We start from the raw sequence: 18,343 nt of genomic DNA on the forward strand, positions 1-18,343 counted from the left end.
CAGGCTCAGTGTGGGAAGACCTTATTAGTTTTTAAGAGAATCTGCAAATCCAATATATTTTATGTGACATTTCCTATTTCTCAAGCACTGATGCAATTTTTAGATGCATCGTGTAGGCCAAACAAAACATGTCTGCATCCAGACACCACTAACTAGTGATCTCTGGTCTATGGTTTCTTACATCATGCCTATCTAAGCTTAATACTGGTTCTAAAGATCAAGATGGGATTGAAACTCTGGGGTGAGGACAAGTAGACCAGATCTATTTATCAAGAGAATTGAGTCATAAACATAAGCCACGTATGTCATTGTAAATTTTCTAACAGCCACACTAAAGAAAAGTTAAAAGAAAAGGTGAGGAGAAATAAGTCAAGCAGAGAGAGTCAATTATCATATGGTTTCACTTATTTGTGGAGCATAACAAATAGCATGGAGGACATGGGGAGTTAGAGAGGAGAAGGGAGTTGGGGGAAATTGGAAGGGGAGGTGAACCATGAGCAACTATGGACTCTGAAAAACAATCTGAGGGGTTTGAAGTGGCGGGGGGTGGGAAGTTGGGGTACCAGGTGGTGGGTATTATAGAGGGCACGGATTGCATGGAGCACTGGGTGTGGTGAAAAAATAATGATACTGTTATGCTGAAAATAAATAAATTTAAAAAAATTTATATTTAAAAAAAAGAAAAGGTGAGAATAATTTTAATAATATGTCTCATTTAACCCTACATATCCAACATATTATTTTAGCATGTAATTAATGCAGACTTATTAATAAGATAGTTAATATTTTTATGATAAATCTTGGAAATCAGGTATATATTTTATACTTTTAGAATAGCTTAATTCAGAGTTAATCACATTTAAAGTGCTCAGTAGCCACATGTGGTTCATGACTACTCTGCCGGACAGCACAGCTCTAGAGTGTGCTTCTCGAGCTTTATAGGTGCTAATGGTCCATGGACCACACTTTGCGTATCAAGGAGCTGGTGTTTGCAGAAAGTCTCCCTCGGTCAGAATCCTTTTTCACCCAAAATATTCCTTTTCTTTCAAATTCAGCAAATATCTGTTGAAGAGACTAAATGGATATTTTACTAATTAGTCACCAAATTTAGATGTGGAACAATATTAATAACCTTAAAAACGCCAATATTTTTATACTCTGTGCAGAAGAACTGAGTCATTTACTCCTTTTTCCTTTAAACTTGAGAACCCTTTTCTTTTAAACTTGAGAACCAGATGCTTTCATGAGAACACACTTAAGCACAGGATAAACACAACTTTAAATTCCAACTTCAGAAGTTTGGCATGTTAAATATTTTAATAAAACAGACAATGGGATTGCAAGGGAAATTTGATAATAATATCTCAAGGCTTTAATATTTAGGGCATTCCTCGGTCAAGGGTATGAATATTTCATAGATTCTCTAAAGAGAAACACAAAGAAAACTTTTCATTTCCTCCTGACCAGTCTACTCGAGGGATAGGTAGAGCTCTACAGGCAGACTTTAGATCTTTGTGGAAATGATGAAATGATACGGATACATAAATATGGATATGTAAGCAGCTAAATGTGGGGCAGAATATAACTCAGGGATCCTATTTAGTGCAATCATATTCAGGCTACAAAAGCTTTTAAACTCAGAATAGTGTTCTGAAGGTGAGCAGTGAATTGGAATTCCTAAGAACTCGTTCTCACTCACCCGTTTCTCTCTTGTGAACTTTAGCAAGTGGCTTGCTCTATTTCCTCTCTCAGATGGTAATAATCCGTCTTGAACCTATTTCACTAAGTTGTTGTGGGAAAATGTGATCTCCCTACATGGCAACATCCTACTGACTGTGAGGCACTCACATGTGCTGAGGAAGGTACTGAATCTTAAACACGTGGGCAGAGGGAGTGTGAAATGACAAGACATCAAGTTTTCAGGGCCCTCTCTTCTGTTGTGTTGCAAATAGCCATACCTGTCAATATTTCTACTTTCCACAAAGCAGGATTCCAATCACAGAACTAACGTCTCTTCCTACACAGAGTGGAATAGCACATCAAAAGGAAAGTGAATCTTTAATTTTAAAGTCTTTGTTCGAGTTCTAAATTGAGCTAAGTAGGGCAATACATATACCAAAGATATTTTTACCCCCCTGGTAACACTGTTTAGTCATTTATTGGTGTGAAATCTCTTGAGTGAAAAATATGAAGTTTCATTCTGATAGATGGTTTACATTAAACTCGTGTGGTAAAAATTATCCAGTGAGAATCATCAGAATAGAGATAACTTTGTTTAAAACCTCAGAAATAATATGGCATCCATGAGAAAAAAAAGGTAAAACTCAATAATTAGGAAACATAAAATATTATTAAAAGAAATTTTAAAAAGTGTAAATAAATTAAATAAACAAATGGAAAAGTGAATATCATAAAGACGCTGTTACTTGTACATTGGCCATAAATTGAAAGAAATTCCAATCAAAATTACAACTTTTTTTGTGTGTGTGAACTTCACAAGCTGATTCTAAAATTTATATGTGAGAGTGAAGGACAAGCACAGCCTAGATGCTTCTGAAGAAAAACTGTCTTTATTTTAAAAACTATCACTAAAATATGCCAAATGACAAAGATTCTATTATTTCAAGGAAAGACCAATAAAACTAAAGAGTGAGCCCAGAAATAAACACATACAGAACCTAACTTAAGACACAAATGGTGCTGCACATGTGAGAGAGAAGATAGTGGACTTTTCAGTAAGTATTCTAGGACAAATTATTAGTCATTTAGGAAAACTATAATAAAAAGTGGACCCTTGAGGCACCTGGGTGGTTCAGTGGGTTAAGCCGCTGCCTTCGGCTCAGGTCCTGGGTCCTGGGATCGAGTCCCACATCTGGCTCTCTGCTCAGCAGGGAGCCTGCTTCCTCCTCTCTCTCTGCCTGCCTTTCTGTCTACTTGTGATCTCTCTCTGTCAAATAAATAAGTAAAATCTTTAAAAAGAAAAAAGTGGACTCTTACCCAATCAATCATCATATATAACATTAAATCTGGATACACTGAAGATATAAAATAAAAAGCAAAACTACACTCTATAGAGCAATATTTTTATGCCCTGCATAAACGTAGAGTTTGATTAAACAAAACACAAAAAAATGCAAACCTCAGATGAAAAGGTTAGTAAAATGTATTAATCTATCAAAACTGCTGACTTCCATCAAAAGTCAGTGTAAAGGAGGTGAAAGCAGAATTGCACACAGAAGACGGCATTTTTCAATATATACAAACGGCAAATGATCGATCAATGTCCAAAAGAGAAAAATAAAAAGAATTCAAAATGTATAAGAAAAGGAGAAATAAATAACCAATAAAAAAGATGGGATTAATAGATAATTCACATAAAGGAAATTTGATCAACCAATGAAAGACGCTCAATCTGATAAGTGATTACAGAAATGAAAGTTAAAAGCCAAAATGAGAGATCATTTGTAACTCAGTACAGTGGGGAAAACGTTTCTCAACTGGAACACTTGCATAGTACTTCTGGTGGGTACAAATGGGTAGAACCACTTCGAAAACAATTTGGCATTCCTGTGTACTCTATTGTGCTTCTGGCTTTGCATTTTTCCCATAAATTTAAGGAAATAATCAAATATTTATTTTGTATTTCTGCATGCACTGAATTCTATTTTAGGGTAACCAACTAAGTGATGAGAAAAAGTTATTCTCTATGGAAGAATTCTGGCTAAATAATGCAGAATGAATGCTAGATTTAGAGAATTCCCATTATACAACCTTCCGTAAATACATTTAGGTAGCTTTTGTTATTGTATTCTAAAACCATTTACATGAACCAATGGGGAACTTTCTGGTGGAGTGATCAGACTGACACCAGCTGAACCCACTGATCAAGAGCTCACCTTGAGCTTCAGGATTAAAAGAGGTTAGCTGAAAAAAACCTGAGACTGGATTTTATCAGGCCAGTTGACAGGAAACAGAAAGACAGAGAAGGATGTGAAACGACAGCAGGAAGCGATCAGCCACATGTAGGTTACGAGACGTTTCTTGGGATGAGTGACACAGTTTCTCTGACAAATCGACAGCATAAAAAAATAAGGAAGGAACTGTTATATAGTAAAAGAATTACAAAAGATGGAATAAAAAAACACAATATTATTTGGGTTTTGATGTGGTCAAATCAACTATGAAAAGATAACTTTAAGACAATAAAATACGAAAAAGGAGTAACTAGGTATTAGAGAATATTAAGGAATTATTTGTTAGGTATTTTCTGTTAAAATGTTATCAGATAAAGATTCATACTGAAATAGTAATATGAACAATTCATATAGGTGAAATGACACATCTAACATTTGCTTTAATATAAACCAAGATGTGAAGGTTATAGAATCTGGCATTTTTAGTAAATCATCAGTTAGGGAGTGGTGTAGAATCTGGCATTTTTAGTAAATCATCAGTTAGGGAGTGGTAGTGAAGAGGAGGAGGTCGAGAGCGACATCTGGATTTTGCCTTGGGTTGCGAAGGTGGTGCCACTCGCCCAGACGGAGGACACAGAAGCAACAGCAAACTACAGAGATTAAGATGAGTTTAATTTTGAAAATAAGTTTTCGTTGCTAATGGAATACGCAGAAAGTTCTCTGAAGTAAGCAGTGGGATAACTGCATATGAAATAAGAACAGCTCCCTTCTAGGAAAGGGATCAAATCACCCAGGAAAATGTAGATGGTAAGAAACGAAATCAAAGGACGAACTCTGACGAATTCCAACGTGTACAAAATAAACAAGGGAAGAATTTAGTGAGGGATTCTGAAATAAAAAGGGCATTTGAATAGTTTTGAAAAGAAGAATTACTCAGCATAATGATTAATCAACACTAATCAAATACTGTAGAGAAGTTAAGGAAGACAAGAGCTGGAAATAATCCATGGGTTTGCCGAGTTGGCAGTCACTGGTGCTGTTACCAGCAGTCATTCCATTGGAATAATAGTGGTACAGAACTAATTACCATGGGTTAGCGCCTATGTGAGCAGTGAGAATTGGGACACACGCTGTTTTGAGGAGATTAGCTGAAAACCAAAAGAGAGGCAGTTCAATAGTTGGAGTGCAAAAGGGGATTTTTAATAGAAAGAATCTTTCAAAATAGAAACGACTTCTTTTTTTAAATAGAAATGGCTTCAGCATGTTTAGAGGTGAGATAAAGGAATCAGTCAAGAGAGTGAACTTGAGAATTTCTAAAAAACAGGGGGAACACATGAAATATAGTTTCAGCAGAGAGAAGGATGGAAGGCATCAAAACCAAGTTGGATAAATTAGCTCTGAACAGGACACGTAATTATTTTTTCTCTGAATCTGTAAAAAATTTGTGAGTAGGTGCATGTATAAAAGAAATATTTCACTTGGTAAGACTGAAGTATTATTTTTTTCTTCAAGAAATAAATCTATTTCTAAAAGAAGAAGGTGCAGCCACCTAAGGTCAGAACTATGTTGTTTTAGAAACATCACTGGAAAAAAGAGATCATTTGGTAGTTTCTATGTTTAGACTCAGTGTAATCTGTGCAATGTGAGGCAAACCATACAGCGAGAGGAGGCAGTGTCAGCACTTGACAAGAAAGATCTTGAGAGACCAGTGAAAATTTAGAATACTTTTGGATATCCACACCTTAGTGAAATTTCCTAAAATTACGTCTGCAAGAATCCAGGGATTCAATTACAGGTACAGAAAGCAAAGTTCTTATCAATCTACCCTTGAAGTTAGCAGAAGCACAAAAACAGATTATTACAGAGGGAAATTAAATGACATGCCGTACATCTAGGTGGGATCAGAAAAGGGGTCGGTCCATTAAGGTGGTGATGGGTTAAGAAGTCTTTAGAAAATAGCAATAAGGGGGGTGCCTCGTGGCTCAGTGGGTTAAAGCCTCTGCCTTCGGCTCAGGTCCTGATCTCAGGGCCCTGGGATGGAGTCCCACATCGGGCTCTCTGCTCGGCAGGGAGCCTGCTTCCCTCTCTCTTCCCCAGTCTCTCTCTCTCTGCCTGTCTCTCTGCCTACTTGTGATCTCTGTCAAGTAAATAAATAAAAAAAAGAAAAGAAAACAGCAATAATGATGGATAAAAGACAGCAGGTTGTCAAAGGAGGAGAGTGTTGTTCCAAGTGTCGAACAATCTGGATATAGAGAACAGTTCAAGTAGAATGCTGCTACCACTTCTGGATTCTATGGAAAGTAAAAGAATTAAAAAATTAGCTTAAGACCTATTTCCAAAGAGGTACAAGGGCTGATCTGCGAACACACTGACAGAAAGGAGCAGATCATATGTGATAGGACCAGGTCTCCAGGGGAAGGGGAGGGCTGAGCGGTAAACAGAATGTGGGTGGGAAGGAATTCCCGAACAGGCCAGCAATGAGAGGGAACGAGGCAAAGGTAGGCAGAGGCTTGTACTCTGGCTGGTGGCCAGAGAACAGAGAGGGAGAACCTGTCAGGTGGACTGTTCTTGAAGCTCCTAAGCAGACCAAGTGCCAAGTGATCCAAGAGCCTTATAAGATTAGCCATTTTTAAGCTCTACTTTTTTTTAAATTTATTTTCTATTTATTTTCAGTATAACAGTATTCATTATTTTTTCACCACACCCAGTGCTCCACGCAATCTGTGCCCTCTACAATACCCACCACCTGGTACCCCGACCTTAATTTAAAAGGAAAATCACTGAGAATTTACTTACTTTATCTCTGAAGTTTTCTCTTCATCAGACTGTAGATGGGAAAAGTGGATCTGGGTTCATTGCGCATTTAAATTTTCTAAATTTTTATTCAAGCCAGTCTTACCACACTCCATATATATATACATATTATATACATACATATACATACATATATTATATACATTATGTGTATATAATGTATATGTGTATATTCCACTCTAGGCACGATACAGAACAAAAAATAAGAATCTTTTGCCATATCTTTGAGGAGCTTGTTCTCTTACTGAAGGTATGAGAAGTACACAAAATTTACCTCAAATCTGTGGGTTTGGGAAGAAGTCTTCTTTTTCCACTAAAGTAGACTTCAAAATCTTCAATCTTTAGCCTGTGGGCATAGTCAATGTATCCTGATATCTCCTGCCCATGAGAATTTTTGTCACGAATAAAGATCACAGTCTGGTAGCACACACACAAAAAAGACAGAATAAAAAGAGTAAATAAATTAAAGTCATCTGAATACATTGCATATGATAATAAAATCTGTAGTCTTCGAGTGTCACATGTGCCAGACCTCATTCTCAGTGCTTTACGTTTCACCTCACCATGATCCTAGGAAGCAGGTATGATTATTTAATCCTGACACATGAAGAAATTCATGAAAAGTTAACTTCATAGGAGTATAATGTACATTTATAATAATTTTATAAGACAATATCAATAATTAACTTACAGGTCTTCCAAAAGGCAGACATTTTAAGTGTTTGTATAACATTAATTTATTTCCTTTCCCCCGAATCCTATTGTCTTCCCATTGTCATAATTTCTTTAGATAAGAAAACTAAGGAACAAAGAGGCTGAGTACCTCACTAATAGTCTCACAGTTAGTAATCAAAAAATTGAGATTAAAACCCAAGTTCTTGTGTTTGTCTCTTTAATTACTACATTATTTTTCTATCTCAATTCCTATGTATGTTCCATTACAAAGATATAAATTGGTCCCTTCTCATTACTGTGAGAGTCAAAAAGTCTCTTAATAAAATTAGAATCTCTTTAAAATTAAAGTCACCTTCCAAATTAAGTCCACAGGTCAAAACAAAAAGTACATTTTTCTCATTCATATTATTTCCTGAACAAATATCATTGTGCACTTACTACATGTTAGATCCTGTTGAAGGTGTCAAGGATACAACACAGTAAGTACCCTGGCCTCTCAGAATGTATGCTCTGGTGAGGGGAGACAGACGAGACATGAAAAGGAAAAAAGTATTTCCAGTGAGTGATAAATGCCACAAAGCAAATAAAGAACATGGTAGATTCGAGAATGAAGTCATCAGAGAGGGAGAAAAACCATGAGAGACTCTTAACTATAGGAAACAAACTGAGAGTTGCTGGAGGGCACATGGGTGGGGGAGGGGAACTGGACGATGGGCATTAAGAAAAGCACATGATTTGATGAGCACTCGGTGTTGTATGCGACTGATAAATTATTGAACACTACGTCTGAAACTAACGATGTACTACATATGTCGGCTAATTGAATTGAAATAAAAAATTTAAAAAAAAAATAAAGAACATGGTTGACAAGAGAAGGAACTGTTGGTGGCGAAGTCTACTTTTGGTCATCAGAAAAGACTTGGAGGAGGTCAGTTTAAACCAGAGAAAAAGTGAGGCATGTGAAGACCTAGACCAGGAGACTGTCAGGTGAGGGAAGGAGCGGACACCGAGCGTACGTGGAAGTCAGCTCGAGCAAATGGAAGAATGGCAATCCTTTCTCTATCAAGCTGACAGACACTGATCTCAACTTCCAAGAGAAAACCAAAACCAAGCAAGCAAACAAACAAAAAAACCTATTTAGCTGGAAAAGTTCTTAATGGCTTTATTTCCGGGTCTAATTCAAAGTGGAGAATCTCATGACAACGCTCCACATTTGGAAGAAACTGTAAACGAGTCTTCCTTTTCCTCTCTGCCCATCGCTGGACGGTTGCTTGTTGGGTCTCTGTGTGGTCAGTTACAGGAAGCACTCACGTGGGTCACCTTCACAGAGCTTCCAAAAAGGTGAACCGAGAAAACTCAAAGAATCCTTTTTCTCGCTGCACCTGAGAAAACATGTTGCTAACAATGTCCCAACTGAAAAACCGAAGAACAAGCCACGAGGTACCGCTGGTCGTTATTTTGCTAAATTGCATCTTCCTGCCTCCTGCAGTCGTTTGGCACTTGGTGCTGAGGAGGCCACGCAGAGAAGGATTCTGAGGCACATCCTTGGCTTAAGGAGAGTGTGGTGATGGATCAGCACCATTTTCCACAGAGGCGGCTCAAGGAGCCCGCATTGTCGTTCCTGTGCTCAGTCTCACGTAGGTTCAGTCCTGCACCTTCTCGTCTCCACCACAGAGCTCCAAGTTAAACTTCCTCAGATTTGTCCACGCTTTCAGCCATGGCTTTCGGCCATGGCTTTCAGTCCATGGTTTCTAGCTTTTACAGCACAAATTCTAAATGGACAGTAACTCAGAGACCTCTTAAGACTCTTAGACTTCTAAATCCATACCTAAGATTGCTATCTCTGCTTAAACAAGGCTACATACTAGAACTATCAATGTTTCATGCGAAGTCCTTAAGGTCCTTGAAATCTTTACCCCACCAAGGCTGCTCCTAATGTTGAGGCGAATCTTACAGGCACATAGAGGGAAAAATGTCCGAAATAAGTCATCTACTTTTAAAATGGAACTCTATTATTAAAGATTTGATTGATTGATTGATTGATTTACTTTTGAGAGAAGAGAGAGCATGGGGGGGGGGGGGAACAGTGAGGGGGAGAAGTGGGGAAAGAATCTTAAGCAGACCCTGAGATCATAACCTAAGTCGAAACCAAGAGTCAGACACTTAACCAACTCAGCCACACAGGCACCCTTAAATGGAACTCTATTAACAGAAAAAGAAACAACAACAAAAACACCCTCCTCTGTCTGCCTCTATCTTTAAATGAAATGGATCAGTCTTATTTTTTCAGTAGAATAGCATACCAAATATTGTAACTGACCTTCCTCATGAAAGCAAAAATAAATTCTGGATAAAATCTAAAATGCAACTTGTAACATGCCTTGATGCACTGTCAAAAATGAGGAATACTTAGAGTCTAAAAACTAAGTGGAAATAGATTCCCAGAAAGGAAAGCAGAGCCCTAGAACCATCTTTGTCCTGCAGGCATGTGCCCAACTGCAGGGAATCTTAGAAAGGGTTTCATGATCTTGGGAGTTGGAGGTGACAGGAGACAAAATCCAGCCTTTCAGGCAGAGAGACTAGGACTATTGCCTCAACATACGGCAGAGAAATGAGAAAAGGATAAAAGCGATCGTCAATGTGTCCATAGAAAAGAAGAATGTTTCCAGAATTATAAACCCAGAGAAAATATCTTTCAAGCGGGAAAACCAAAAAATGAGAGCCTTGATTGACAAAAGACTCTTAACTCAAAGAAATCCTGGAGGATGTATAGTTGCCTCTTGAAAAACATGGGTTTGAACTATATGTCTCCACTTATATATGGATAGGTTTTATAAAAAAATACAGTACAGCACCATAAATGTATTTTCTCTTTCTTATGATTTTCCTGTTTTCTTTTCTCTAGCTTCCTTTATTGTAAGAATACAGTATGTATACACACAACATGTAAAATACGTGTTAGTTGACCCTTTATGTCATCAGTAAGGTTTGCAGTCAACAGCAGGTTATTAGTAGTTAAGCTTTTGAGGAGTAAAAAGTTATATGCAGATTTTTGACTCAGTGGGGTTGGCACCTTTAACCCTTATATTGTTGAACAGTCAACTTTATTTCAGGCAAAAAAAGTGACTCTAACTGAAAGGTCAGAGATAAAGAATAGAATGAAATTCCAAGAATATAGTAAATATATAGAAAAATATATGATGGAATGATAGCATTATGGGCTGAACTGTGTTCCCTCAAAATTCCTATGTTGAAGCCCTCAGTATATCAGAGAATATATTTGGACATAGGGCTTTCAAAGAAGTTATTAAGCTAAAAGGAGCCCATTAGTCACTAATCCAATCTGACTTTATGAGGAGGTATTTGGACACAGAGAGACACCAGGGGTTTGTACACGTGGAAAGACCACATGAAGACACAGTGAGAAATGGGTACCTGCACATCAAGGAGGAAGTTTTCAGAAGAACCAACCCTGCCGACATCAACATCTTGATCTACCTTTTGCTCCTGGCTTTGATAACTGTGAGAAAATAATCTCTGTTGTTTCAGCCACCCGGTATGTGGTATTTTGTTATGGCAGCCCTAAAGAACTAATACACATGGTAATAAATGAAAATAATTAAGTAATTACAGTCAGTGTGAATGGCCAAGTGTTTAAGTTAAAAAACAAAGGTTCTTAGAGTGGATAAAAACAAAGGATATAAAACTTAAGGCTGAAAGGTAACTGATCAAAGAACATGCATAAGAAAATGTCTGTCTAAAAAGCTGGTATCAGCATATTGGTATGAGACAAATGAACTTGGAGGGCAAAAAGCATTCCTAGAGATAGAGAGTCACTAGATAATGATAAAATATTCAATTCAGAGAAAGATAGAGCTATTATAACTTTGAATTAACCTTTGAAAAAAATAGCCTCAAAATGTGGAAAGCAAAAATCGATAGAACTGTTTAAGCATAAATAGACAAGTCATCATCACTATGGTAAGTTTATCTCTCTCATTAAGTCCTAGATCAAATCATAAATTCCATAATTATTATAAAGTTAATATACATTGTAAAGAATTAAAAACGCAAGAGTGAGTGCTCGGTTTTTACTTAACCAAGTACCTAAACATCTTTACTCTTCAGTGTCTTGTGGGTAAAATGAATAATGGTGTAAAATTATATGTATATGTGTATATATCTCTCCATAATCTCACTATTTTACATTATTATATCCAGCTTTCCCATGTTAGTTTAAAGTCCATTGTCTATGGGAATTTGAGTACATTACTTTAAATCTCACTTCTCTAGCCTTGTGAGAGTTAAGCGGATGTGCTGTGATTTTTGTGAATCTAGGGGTTTTCTGAAGCTAGACAACTTCAAGTCAGGACAAACTGAGTATAAAGTTCACTGTTTGTCCTTGGGTGGGTTGTTCAAGTTCTTAACTCCTCTATATATTCTTAAGTCCTATGCTCCGAAGTAGGTTCCTGCAAAATCTAGCAAGTTTCTACAAAACCAAACTGTATACCTCCAAAACAAACAAAGGAACAAACAAAACAAAACCAGGCAAGCTTCATTGGACCTAAGTGTTTAGTTAGCTAAGCCTTCTTGTAGCCTATCCCCTCCTCCTATTTCTCCTTCATCTCTGGAGAGCAGTGAAATCACCTCTTGTCTCGCATGAAATGGCTCAGCTCATTGTCAGGTGCTGTCAGAGCCTGGCCTTCTGCCTGTGCACCCAATTTGTATGCCACATGCAAATGCTCTTTCTTTTTCAATGGGGAAAGTCTAGTGATCATTGTATCTGTAATTTCTTTTATTTTCAATAGAAACAAATGACTTCATTGATGTCTTTCCAAGTATGGCTATTTAGGTGTAAAAATATATTGCGAAAGAATTTTTAGTAAAATAAAAAAAATCTGCAAAATTAAAAAAATTCTTAACGGATAACATGCTTCATAAAATTATTTTAAAAAATGATTGTAACTATTGATGTGTAGTAACTGGCAAAAGACTGTCAGGAAATTACAACTCAATATTTAACTTTGAACTACATCATTACAAAAACAATGTGGGTGACAGGAAATAATAATGAAACAGAAGAGGTAAGACATAGTTGTAAGGTACTTGATGGTTGGTTGAAATTTTATTTTCTCTTGTTTATATTTTATTATATGGATTGTCCAAGAATTACAAGTCAGTTAACTAACACTTTTTTTTTTTTAAAGATTTTATTTGTTTGTGAGAGAGTGAGCAAGAGAGCACAAGCTGTGGGGGAGGGGCAGGGGAGAAACGAACGCCCCACTGAGCAGGGAGCCTGATGTAGGGCTCCACTCAGGACCCTGGGATCGTGACTTGCGCTGAAGCAGAAACTTAAATGACTGAACCACCCAGGGGCCCCAAACTCACATTCCTGATTAATAAATTTAATATATTCCTTTATCAAATATGTATTTTCTTCTAAGGTGAATACTAATTACCCCTGCTGTTAATACTACTAGGTATCAGTTATTAAGAAGCCATTATGTTCTGAGCAAAATACTGGGAGCTTTTCATTCATTACCTTTAATTCTCTCAAAAATATATAATGGTTAGATAGCATTATTATTGTCATTTTGTAAATGTGGGTGCTGAAAGCGTTGTGAATGACCACCTCAAAGACATGTAACTCAAGAAGGGGCAACCACACTCACACCCAGGATGCTGTCCCATGACGTCCTTTTTTATATGATCTCCCTGATATGAGGAAGTGGTGATACAACATGGAGGCTTAAGTGGGTAGAAGAAGAATAAATGAAAGAAGATGGGATTGGGAGGGAGACAAACCATAAGTGACTCTTAATCTCACAAAACAAACTGAGGGTTGCCGGGGGGAGGGGGTTTGGGAGAAGGGGGTGGGATTATGGACATTGGGGAGGGTATGTGATTTGGTGAGTGCTGTGAAGTGTGTAAACCTGGTGATTCACAGACCTGTACCCCTGGGGATAAAAATATATGTTTATCAAAAAAAAAAATTTTTAAAAAAAATTAAAAAAAATAAATTCTTCTCAGATAGCTATAATCACTCCACAGTGGACACTCAGACTCGGATCCAAATGCTGGCCCTGCCATCTGCTTACTTTGTGACACTGGTACATTCATTATCCTTTGTAAGATTCAGTTTCTTCTGTTACACAATGGGCATATTATCTGCTTCTCCAGGTTGTTGTGTGAATTGAGACTATTTTTGCTCAGCACTTAACAATGCCTGGTACATGGTAAACACTCAGTGAATATTATCTATTGTCTTTTAAAATTTTTATTATTACTGTTGCTATTGAAATTATATCATGTTAAGAGTTTTATCAGTTTCTTAGTGATAAGGAAAGGGAATACTCGTATCAGAATTCCATTGCTTGGGTGTGTGTAATTATGTTGCTGGACATGGTTCAATTCATTTGTTACATTCAGCATTCTCAGTTAAAACTTCGTATTTTGAAGTTGAAGTTTAAACATTTTTTTCCAGGTATTACTATATACAACCAGAATGGACCCAATTGGTAATAAGGTCATGATTCTGGCGTCCAGAATGGGCAGAATAAGCTAAGAGAGCCCTTTGAAGAATCAGGTTTATTTCCACCCGAGTGTGACATATTTTAGTGACTTCAAGCTTTCTTATGTGAAGCCCTGTAATGTTTCACTAAGAATTATAAAATGTTATAAATAATTGTTATAAGTTTCTTTAGTAACACTTGCTTTAAAAAACAACAACCTTATTGAGGTATAATTTATATAAAATAAAAACCACACGCAAGTTTTAAATGTGTAGTTCAATGATTTTATTTAATTTTCAGCTCTATGCAACACAATCCAGTTTTGGAATATTTTTCTACCAAAGGGATCCCCTGTGCCCATTTGCAGTCATCCCTGTTCCCACCCCCAGCCCCAGGCAACCACTAATCTACTTTCTGCCTCTATAGATTTGCTTTTTCTGGATTTTTCATATAAATGGGATCATACAATATATGGTCTTTTTCATTTTAATAACTTTTTTTTATCAGAGTTAATTTCCCAGGAGATACATGAAAACTATAAAGGCTCTTTTAAATGATGATGTTATGTTTATAAGAAGGCAGACTTCCAAAATACTTATTGTCCTTAGATAAAACCTTTTAATCCTCTCTAGAATACGTCAAAGTATAACCACCACAAATATTTCAGCAAGTCAAATGGTATTTATTTGAAGCCATAAATATTGGTTTACATTTATTTGCAACCTAGGTAGAAAACACTAGTTCTTGTTATGGCAGCAAAAACACAAGAACAAGCCTTTGATGGATTAATTAAGATACAAGTATTCCTGATATTGAAGCAGGGGCTCAGACACCGAGGAAAATGTGGAATCTGAGATTTTACTGAGATGGTCTGTGGCCTCAAGTGTGAACCAATGTTAGCTGAAAAGACTTATGGAATGCCTAGTTAGGTCCTCATTACTTCTCATGTGTTGGGAAAAAATGAATTAAAGTACAATTTAGACCATTAATATATCATTTGGATCTTTGGCTGCTTGTCTTTTCCCAGAAGTGGATTAAAATACAAATTCATAAACTTGTTATGAGTTGAGTACATGTGTTGCCTGATTTTTCTTGCCAAACACTAATGAGGAGACATAAACTTGATACATTGAAATGGGACTTTTTCAACAGTAAAGCCAAAGTCACTTGTTTAAAAAAAAAAAAAAAAGTCATAGTAAACAGAATGCTGCTAAAACTGAAACATCCATGTCAGGGAATGAGGGCTATCACAGGAGCAAAGTTCGTGTGCTACCCCCCTGAGACTGTCCATATGCTCCCTGATGGACACAAATGAAGGAATAAATTTTTATCTCCTTTAATCTAAAAACCCTTGGAATACTTTCATGAATCATTAGTTTTAGGGAATCCTTTTCTCCTTTCAGAAGAGAAATGATTTTGCAAATGGAATCCAAGTTCCGACAATTTTTTGTAACATTTCAAAATGAGTCCTTACCTATTTCTGTAAAACAACTTACTTTCTGTAATTCCTTATGCTGATAATTATTTTAAAATCGATATCATTTTATTCAGTTGCAGTTCGACACATCTTTTCACTCACATATGCAATTCTCAGGGTTATGCTTAAGAAAGTTCTTTGCCCTTCCTGTGGAAGGTTTAGTTAGGCTCTGAACCAGCACATTTTTCCTTCCATGTTCTGTTGGCCGGAGCAGGTCACAGGCCAGCCCAGATTCAAGAGGCAGGGAGAGTGACTCCTCTTGAGAGCTGACTCCGTTTGAGCTGCGAAAGTGTCAGTGCAAAGAGGCAATAGATAAAGGACTAAGTAGAGAACTGTGGTCCTTTTCAATCTATACTTCCTTACCCTAACCTAGGAGTTTCCCATGTAGCTGGGTTGTTCATTTTGTAACAGTTGGAGATTTGATTTCTGAGGGAATCGTGGACTAATAACTCACTCTTGAATCACTGTCTTACTTTCCATGCAATCGCTACTATGGACATATAAACATGCTGTATTATCTACTATTTGAAAAAGTAACAGCTAGTTACAGTCCCAAGTTTTTGCTTTTCTTTACAGTTCTCATGATCTCTTTATCCGTTGCGATCAGTGTCTTTGTCCTGCAGCACTCTGATGAATACCTCTGCCTCTCACATCTACTGTTCCATCTTGCCAAATCCAACGGTCAAGTCTCATTTTCTCTTTTACTTGAATTTCCTGCAGTGGTGTTCACCTTTTTCTTTCTTGAAACTTTTTAATTCTGGTTTCTGTGACATTATATATTTCCAAGATTTTCTTTTGCTTCATTGATCTTTTCTTCACTGGCTCCTCCTTTTTTTCTGATGTCTAAGTTTTGCAGCTCTCCAAGGCTCAGTCTTCATCTTTTCTCTGTCTGTGTTCACTCACTAATTGCTCTTCTCAAGTTTCAGAGCTTTAAGTATCAGTTCTTATTCTTTCATGAACTTTAGACTAATGTGGATAATTTTTTTTTAATCAAAATCTTTATCTCCAGCCTTGGAGTTTCCTGAATTTCAACATAGTATGTGTTATTGTCTACAACATCATTTTAATTGGATGTAATGCAGGAACCTTGGTTTGCAAAACCATACCATCATTCTGTAAATCCACGTTTAATTATGCCTGCTACAAAAGCAAAGAAATTCACCATCAAAATGTAGATGCCTCTGCATCAACTCTGATTTCTTTTCTAATTCCCACAGCTAATCAATCACCAAATTCTCTTGACCATACTTTTAAGATATATCTCAAGCCATGCTTTTGCTTTCTAAGATCATTGCCAACAGTGAATAAGATGTTTGAAATAACAAATTTACTGTTTCCCTGCTGACCTAGCATAATCACTTTCCCTGACACCATTTCTTCTTTGCTCCAACTACTTTCAAAAGTATTCCAGAATTTCCTCTCTAGAGCAGAAATCTGAATGTGTTTCTCCTGTTTTGTTGGTTATTTGAGTTCTGAGGCACAACCTCTTTAGTACTGTAGATCGCCCATTATCTGATGCTGAACTACCTGTCCAGGACCACTCTCACCTCTACCTCCCCCTTTCATGGAACCCCTTTGGTGAAAGGTATTTGTTTAATTTCACACTTACTATTTATTTGTATTTAATAATGCATTTATATATTTTCTAAGATTCAAATACTACCTCAAAACTTATCTAGAGGTACAGTTTCATCTTCATCACTCTTCCTTAATCTTGGTACTTATTCCTCAGAAGAACCTCATTTCCTTTTTTAGTTGATTCTAAATAACATATTAATACTGATGTTTCTGACTTTTTTTTTCTTTTTTACCTACTTCATATTGTGTAAGATGATGATTTATCTCTATTACCAGCCTCCTTTTCCCTCTCAAACCACTTATAAACTTTTCTTCCACCCAGCACCCAAATAAAGCAATATCCTAATTTTAGGTTAAATGATTATGTAGTGTTTACAATTTTAATACCATTTAAACATTACCACAGCTGAGCCACAGAAGCAGAGAGGTCAAGGTATTTATTCACCCAGCTATGGTTACTTTCCTTTCTTCAACAATTTTTTATTTCCTAGAAGGTTGATTGCCTTGGCTTCTCACCCTTGAAGTTTTCTATGAACCTATCATTAATCAACTAGAAATTTTCAACAGAACTACCACCATTCTCCTCAATACATTCATAATCTGTCAGTTTTTATTTTTCTTGGAGATGTACCTTTGGGAATTCAGTCTTCCTTTCCCTATATTTAATTCTTTCTAGGCTAAAATCTTTTTTTTTTTTTTTTTTTAATTCTTTTCAGTATTACCTTAGGAATTTCCTCTGCTTCTCACATGAGCTCCCATAACAGTTTTTAAATATTTCTATTTTGTACCTGCTCCTTTATATTGTAGTTTGTGAGGTCCTTGCTGGCTGGAGACCATATCTAATGTCGTATGCTTTATCTAGCTTTGTATGCTTCATTATCTCTCCTGGATTTTAGTTCATGGCAAGGGTGCAACCAACATGGTTTTAGAATTGAGGCAACTGGAGGAAGAGTCAAGATGGTGGAGGAGGGGCAGGCTGAGATGACAGGAGATCAGCTAGACAGTTATCAAACCATTCTAAACACCTACACACCCAAAAGGAGATCGAAGAGAAGAAGAGCAGCAATTCCAGAAACAGAAAATCAACCACTTTCTGAAAGGTAGGACCTTCGGAGAAGTGAATCCAAAGTGATAGGAAGATAAACTGCAGGGGAGGGGCCGGCTCCCAGCAAGCAGTGGAGCAGCAGAGCGCAAAATCCAAACTTTCAGAAGTCTGCACCACTGAGGGACATCACTCCAGAGGCTAAGTGGGGGTGGAGCCCTCTTGGGCACAGTGTGGTCTCGGGTCCTGTGGGGTCACAGAAGGGTCGGGGCTATCTGCGTGTAGCAGAGCTCGCAGGTATCAGAGTGGGGAAGCTGACTACAGAGATGGA

General features: G+C 37.1%; 1 protein-coding gene across 3 annotated transcripts in view; it reads right to left on the reverse strand.

The window, feature by feature from the left end:
* The window catches only part of CFAP299 (cilia and flagella associated protein 299), a 604,081-nt gene that overhangs the window by 86,376 nt on the left and 499,362 nt on the right, over positions 1–18,343 (reverse strand). For all 3 annotated transcript variants that reach the window (XM_059155053.1, XM_059155220.1, XM_059155140.1), the window contains exon 4: positions 7,003–7,145. In XM_059155053.1, the coding sequence (XP_059011036.1) occupies positions 7,003–7,145 (143 nt within the window). The remainder of the gene's footprint in view (positions 1–7,002; positions 7,146–18,343) is intronic.

Source organism: Mustela lutreola, chromosome 1 (assembly GCF_030435805.1).
Source record: "Mustela lutreola isolate mMusLut2 chromosome 1, mMusLut2.pri, whole genome shotgun sequence".
In the NCBI taxonomy this organism is placed as follows: Eukaryota; Metazoa; Chordata; class Mammalia; order Carnivora; family Mustelidae; genus Mustela; species Mustela lutreola.